The 7,597-nt window shown below is 35.6% G+C and overlaps 1 protein-coding gene across 1 annotated transcript in view; it reads left to right on the forward strand.

Moving 5' to 3' along the window:
* Positions 1-1,288: 1,288 nt before the first annotated feature.
* The window catches only part of LOC108750138 (lachesin-like), a 56,556-nt gene continuing 50,247 nt past the window's right edge, over positions 1,289-7,597 (forward strand). The window contains exons 1-3 of the mRNA XM_018489399.1: positions 1,289-1,311; positions 1,685-1,818; positions 5,226-5,387. Of these exons, the coding sequence (XP_018344901.1) occupies positions 1,289-1,311; positions 1,685-1,818; positions 5,226-5,387 (319 nt within the window). The remainder of the gene's footprint in view (positions 1,312-1,684; positions 1,819-5,225; positions 5,388-7,597) is intronic.

Below are 7,597 nucleotides of genomic sequence, written 5' to 3' on the forward strand. Positions count from 1 at the left end.
TTTAATACAACTACCTTTCCGTTTTCTGTTAGAAACGAAAGTGAAGGGACGCTCAGAAGGGAATGGAACTCTGCTCCATTTCCATCCAGTTTCTAGTGGATTGGTTTTAGAATGGTCTCGAAAGGTTGAATATAAATAATGATCAGCGCCGGTTATAGCAATTGGTTAGCGTGTGCTATTTGAATCAATCAAGCGACCCCAAATACCACGTCATTTTATTTTGTATATCTTGGATAATTTTCGTTTCTCCTAAAAAACGTAGGATATTTTTAAGAATATAAGCTTCAAAAAAAAAATTTTTTTAATCGATTTTTTTTACTTCTTAAACGTAAAGAGCCCCTTAAAAAAATCTGGAACGGGAAATGTGTAATTATTTCTTTCCTTTTTTTGCTGCGCTTTTTTCTTTTACATCAACGTCAACAATACACAACGTTTCAACTAGTCCTTTTAACTGTTTACAGCTTGTTGATAATTTTCTATAGAATAACATATTAATCTTACATAAATTATCATAATCAAGGAAGAAAATAAGAAAGTAACACTCCGTGGACATCCCGTAATATTGCTTTAAAACTTCTGAATACGATCGTCGAGTCGTTGTATACGAGTAAAATACAATCAACTCGACGATCATATCGAAGAAGTTAAAAAATTCAAACCAAAATCTGGATTGAAACGGAATCGAAAAACATTTTCGGTCCGAATATCGTTTCTGTCCATTGCCTGCACAATGTTTCGGTCCGGTTATAGGTTTCGACAAAAATAACGGTTACAATCCGGTTATCAGTTTCAATTTCGGTCCGGCCCGAGTCCCTGGTTACAAGTGATTATAGGTGTCGATTTTTTAATTTTAAAGTACAAAAAATTTTTTGAAAAATCCTAACGATTTTGTTCAAATGTTCTGGATAGCTCCCGCGGAATTCTATAAAAAATCTTAATTCCAAAATTGAATTGAACTAATATTTTTAAAGTTATTCCCCTATTTATTGGATATTTAATCACATTTCTTTTTACTTTCTCGAATAGAACTATTTCTAAAATAGGTTAAGAATTTTAGAACTATTCGAAATTTATCCAGAACTCTAAACTGAAAAATGATTTTTTTCCTAAATGAGGGTATTACGTCCAAACCCTTAAAACGAGGTTAAAGAGATAAGAAAGGGAAATGGAGAGAGTGTGGAAGGACGGCTAGGCTCAATCTCACAGGTACACACAGAGAGGCAAACACCTGTGAATCATACGCACTTTTTCGGTCCCAGAATGCGGGTCAACGTCCCGAAAAGACGCTATGACACCTGTTCCTGAGGGACGGTGCGAACGTCGGTCCTACTTTTTGGGTCAAGGAACTTAATCCTTTTGACCCGGGACTGGACCTCGTGCGATTTTAAGAATTAAAGGGAGGAATGAAGCGAGGGATAACACAAAAAAAAGGTGGAGAGCCAGCGGTCTTCAATTATAATTAATTTACATTTATTAGGTATACAGATATTATTACGTGAATATTATTATGTGAAGATGAATAAACATACCGCAATTATCTTTCGCTAGTTGTGTGTGTGTGTGTGTGTGAGAGCGTGTGTGAGGAGAGGAGGATGATACGGGTTACTGGGGGAGGGGGGAGTTGAAGGCGAGGAAGGTGGTGCAAGAGTACATTGGGACGAGGTATTTATACTGGACTGTGTAGGAAGTGGGATTTCCGGGAATATAGACTGTTACCAGTCTATCTCCTTCGTTGGCAGGAGAAGAGTAAACCGATCGGGAGAGCCGATCCCAGTCGATCGGCGCAGGATCTAGATGGGATGGAGAAGGCGAAAGCAGGTTTGGCGAAGGAGGGAGAGGGAATCGATCCTCGAGGGGAGGAAGGGAATAATTTAGAATTTCCCTGATAGTGGGATCGAGTATGGGAGGGGAGTTTAGCTCTGATCGGTCGCCGACCGGTGAGCACGAAATATCCGGATGGTCGATAGAATCGTCGGTCGATTCACCTGGAGGCGATCGGCTCTGCCTATTGGTTCGATCGTAAGAGGTTTGCCCCTGAGTTTATCTAGCGTTACGGACTACAACCGAAGATTTAAAAATAAGTACATGCTTGAGTACACGTGTACATATATGTGTGCGTGCGTGCGTGCGTGCGTGCGTGCGTGCGTATGTGCGTGTGTGTGTGTGTACAGACGTGTGTATGTCTTTTACGGGGAGGACGGGTGTACGCTCGGAAGAAATAACAATGACTTACTTTTGATCCACGGGCTAATGTTGCTAGCAGGCCCGCTGTCCACGCAAGAGCCCCAAGAAGGTGGTCCAGTGATTGGTGCTGGATGACCCAAGAGGTGTGACAGGTATCGAGATACGCAACCAATAGAGTCGGAAAATGAACTGGCGCGACGCGGACTGACTATCTTGTAATTGATGCGGATCGGCTATACTGAGTATATACTCAGACTAACTCTTTTGCAACTGACGCGTATCGAATATCCCGTCTATTCTGAGTACTCGGACTAACTCTCTTGCAACCAACGCGGATCGACTATCCCGACTATTCCGAGTACTCCGACTAACTCTTTTGCAATTGATGCGTATCGAATATCCCATCTATTCTAAGTACTCGGATTAACACTCTGTGCTTCCGCGGGGTCTCTATTTATATCCCGAAAAAATGGGTGTAGTAGTCCTTTATCTAAAATGCAATAGTTGCAATGTCTCGCGAGATTTATGATGTTTATAACGTCCTGTCGTTGTTGATCTAAAGTGCATCGTTAAGGGGATTTTTAGAAGAAATGATTTATTTTTTCTCTAAAAGCCAAGATTGCTCCTGACAAATCTGTTATTCTCGCGGAAAATATTAGGTAAACAGGCGGTTATCGTCCACAAGTATTTTTACATACAGGGCAACCATTATCAGTAGCGAGTCTAGACTGCGTGAAGTTTATCTTTAAATCGCATTTTTATGCCTTTAATGGCCAAAACTATTTCTTAAAACTATCAGGAACTCTGGAACTATTGAAAATCTATTCAGAACTCTAAAAAGAATTGACTTTCTTAAAAATGTGGAGGCCAGCTTTTCACAGGAGTTTTATTAAGTACTTTTCGAGTCATGAGGAAAATTACAGCACAGAAAGATTGCAGATATATCTCAATATTGTAATATTGCAAATAGATTATGCAACATTGTTGCATGTATTTGCAAGATTGATGCAATATCATAGCATCATAAAAATGTCCGCCTTCAGTAAGATGTAATGTCATAACAACGTTGCAGCGTAATGTATTTGTAACCATTATTAAATCTAATTTTTTTCTTATTACCAAATATAATTTAAAATACGTTTGTGATATAAATTAAAAAATACAGAAAAAGAACTAATCAATATACATTTTATATTGAAATTATTATATTTTATAATTAATTGTAAATTTTACTGCTGGTATATATATTTTTTTAATTTTACATTGTAGATATATACATATTTTACACTTTTTCGCAAGTATACTACATTTTACACTTTATCAGGTACGCCTTTTTTTACATATTCTTAACTAGTGAAATGGAAATAATAAGAAATTCTACGCATTCTATTTCATTTTCTTTTCCACAGTTCTTTGAAAGAACTTTTTAAATGCATAAAATTATGGGAGTTGATAATAAAGTTTGAAAATCTTGTCGCGCGGCATTTCCGCGTCCAGTGTGCAGAACTCATAAACTAATGGATATAATTAACAATCATATAATTAAGATAAAATTAATTAATTAAGATAAAATGTATGTTTCCACACGTGACAACAGTTTATTACTCAAAAGCCAAAATGTTTTATGTCTCTGTAACAGTGCTGCAAGACTTCTAAAATGCGCCGTAATATGTATTATACATATATTACAATTCCTAATATTTACAATACAATGTTGCAGCGATATGATAGCGCAATCTATAAGCAAGTTTCTGTGCAGTATGGGGTTATTAGAGAGTATTACTTAAAATATCTGACCGATGGCTGAAATCTCTTGAAGGGTCATGCTTTGAATAACATTTGTTAAGATCAAGGTTATTGGTAGTTGTTTCTTTTATTTTAAATTTTGCACTAAAAATTTATTTATCTTATTATCTTATTTCCACTTTATTTTATTCCAATTTATCTTGTTCCATCCATTTAGTGCAAAATTGATTTTCCGACAACGGATGCGCTTTGGTTCAAGGAATTCTAGCCTCCCAATAATCCAGATTTAAATCTTCTAGATTATTTTGTTTGAGGCGTTATTGAAAGGGTGTCTAACAAGTCTAGGTACTCCAACATGGCCTTCAAATTATTATTGAGGCGAAATTCATGAATTTAGACAAGGAGCAATTTTAAAAAGAGCGTGCTCGCGCTTTAGACATAGGATTATAGCAAATGGAGGTTATTTTGAGCAATAAATCTCAGAGAGGATCCCCCAAGGGATATATATACAAAAATTTTGTGTATTTTCAAGTTTTGTCTGAATAAAATGGCATTTTAATAAACTGTTTGTTTTGTCTGAATTTAGTTAACGCACTCTGTATATTATATCTAAAGTCTTTTCCTACAGTACTAAACTAATATGATAACACACATTACAGAATATAATTGAGAATTTAGTATGTAGTAATTAAGAATTTGATATGTATACACAGACTCCTTGTGTAATTCTAAAATTTTTTAGAATATTAATTCTAACGATAATAATTATTTTAACAAATTGTATTCCTTTTTATTTTTTGTTGTGCTTTGCATACTTTTTCTCAGAAGGTATCAATTTTAATTAGACTTCCTAAACATCAAAAACGATATTGCAAATTCCGCGAAAAGTAGTGCATAACATTAACGTTACCTACTTATACATCTATTTAAAGAACGCGCAAATCGATACGCAAGAAACGAAGCAAGGAGCTTCACATATGCACAATCTTTGAATTTGCCTGAATGAATAAACGAAAAAACAAAAAACGGCACACGTCACAGAATAACAACAAAAGACCTTTCTGATAAAATTACTTTTCCATCTCTCCCGTCTCAAACATTCTACTTGAGCCGACTATCTATTCTCTCCCCATGCTTTCTACCTTAACCTTACCGTACAAATGCGTCTCGAGAATGCTCGTTACTTCAAAGACGTTCCAATAATGTGCCAATTTTACGCAGTAATTTTTATAAAGTATTCGTGCGGTAAAGAGAAAGGATAGGTTACAAACTGATATGAACGGTTTGTCCCGTAGTGCCGCCCGATATCGTTTATGGGGGTGACACTAGCGCCGATTTGGCCGTGGCAGAGGGTGACAACGCGACTTTGAGCTGTCGCGCGACAGGACATCCACCTCCGAGAGTGTCCTGGCGGAGGGAGGATGGAGAACCCATTGTCATAAGGGCTTCCACGACAGGTAAGACATTGTTGAAAATCTTGAAATCTTTATCCTTCTTCTATTTGTCTATAACATGTCAACTGTTACTAGTAAAACTGTTACTAGTTACAAGTAAAGTACAATATGCCTCAAAATTTCAACTTTTATTGCGAATATCTCATGATTCAAGAAATACTATCAGTTCTCACTGCACAATAATTTTTTTTTTCTTAAAAAATGATACGAGAAAAATGCATTTATATAAATTGACAATCTATTAAGTTCAACCAGAAAGATATAAATCAGATATTTATAGTTAAATCTGTTAAACATTTTAATCAGGATAATCAGAAATATACAGTCATATAATAATTAGAATTTTGAATAGTTCGTGATCACTTCTTGATGGTATAATAATACATTTTTCTCACTGAAAAGAAACAATCAAAATCTCCTCAATGTCATCTTATTACATGCGTAAATATATTAGCAGAATCACGTGATATTATCGTAATCTCTAAACCGCCGATATGACACCATATGGCATTATGCAATGACTCGAACCACTTACACCGACGAAATACTATTAACGATCGACATTCTTACGGGAGTTCGCGTTCCTGTTGAAATCTAAGTGATTATGAGTAATAAACTGATAATATAGTACTAACTTTATGATTAATTAGTTTCGTAGACATGCACATATATTTAAAACTCAATAATATTCCATTTTTAATTAAAACTAAAATTTTTATGTTATCGTCCGTTTGATTATCAACAGAGATGATAACTGTAGAGAAAGAAATTGTAATTTTGCAGCAATATATAAGGTATTATAATGTTATAATATTATAGTATTATAAATATACAAAGTAAGTTTTACCCTGTGAGAAAGTAATTGACTGCACACATTATAATTCAATTAGGTATGAAATCAATAATTTTCTCATAGGGAAAAAAGTTAGTTCAACAACTCTGATTCATTCTGTATATTATAGTATTATAGTATTATAAATATGCATACGTATCTAGATAGAACATTTAAATAAAAAACCGTCAATTTAATGACATATGCAAAAATTTATGTTGATAATTTAAATCAAAGCAAATTTAAATCAATTGTCGATAATGTCAGCGTTCTTCAATTATTTTCGGAATCTTTTTGTATGAACATGGAAAATTTGCCCAGGATTGACAGTCTTTAAGGGAACACTAAAATCGTCTGTATTAACAACTAAACCATACAATTTTTGTATAACAAATACTTTTTTCCTCTCTTACTGATTCAAAAATTCTTTTCCAGAATTAAAATATACGCATTAATACGTGTCTGTGAAGTGGAATCTATGCTGCGAACAACAAAAAATTTCGAAAAATTGAGGTCTTCTTTATTATTTTTTAATCTAATAAAACACTTCAGAGCTATCACGTTGTAACATTTTCTTCATACAAAAATTGTACAATCTGTACTTATTTTTGTACTTACGAAATAGTAGTTTATAGACTAGTAGTTTGCATGAAAAAACAGCGGAGTTCTTAAAATTGGACTTGGACGTGTAATTAAAACGTAATTATTATATATACAAAAATTGATATACAGGGTGAGGAAAAAGTACCGGGACACCTAAATAACTTCTGAACGGTTCGAGATAGAGGATTGAAGTTTATAGGGATGTAAATGGCATCATAAAATCTATCATTTAATATAAAAAACGCTCATTTTAACACCTCCGAAGGGCGAAAAGAAAAGGGGGCGGAAAAATCTTAAATTGCACATGGGGTCGAGTGAGGGCTTGTTTGAAAGACGAGAACAACGCATGATATCCCAGGTCTCTACGATTTTCTTTCGCGGAGTTATGATCATTTAAACATTGAGATTTCGCAGTAGCGGAGGGTTCACGGCAAGGACGTGAGAAAGACTTTGCGCGGGCACGTGTGGATAAAAGTACATATGGGAAAGAATGTGTGTGTGTGTGTGTGTGTGTGCACGCGCGCGCGCGTGTGCGTGCAAATGTGTCTCACAGAGGCAAGAGAGATCCCGTGGTTCGTCAGTTCTATAGTAGTTAACGATCCTAAACCCCCTCTGCTGTGTGTGTGTGTGTGTGTGTGTGTGTATGTGTGTGTGTGTGTGCGTGTGCGTGAGCGTGTGCGTGTGTGTGCGCGCTCGCGCGCGCGCACACAAACCGAAGGTTTGTGTAATCTATTAAGGCAAGTGTAAAAAGGTTTATATCAATTGTTCAAAATGGGCA

The sequence above is a fragment of the Trachymyrmex septentrionalis genome, unplaced genomic scaffold (assembly GCF_001594115.1).
Source record: "Trachymyrmex septentrionalis isolate Tsep2-gDNA-1 unplaced genomic scaffold, Tsep1.0 scaffold33, whole genome shotgun sequence".
In the NCBI taxonomy this organism is placed as follows: Eukaryota; Metazoa; Arthropoda; class Insecta; order Hymenoptera; family Formicidae; genus Trachymyrmex; species Trachymyrmex septentrionalis.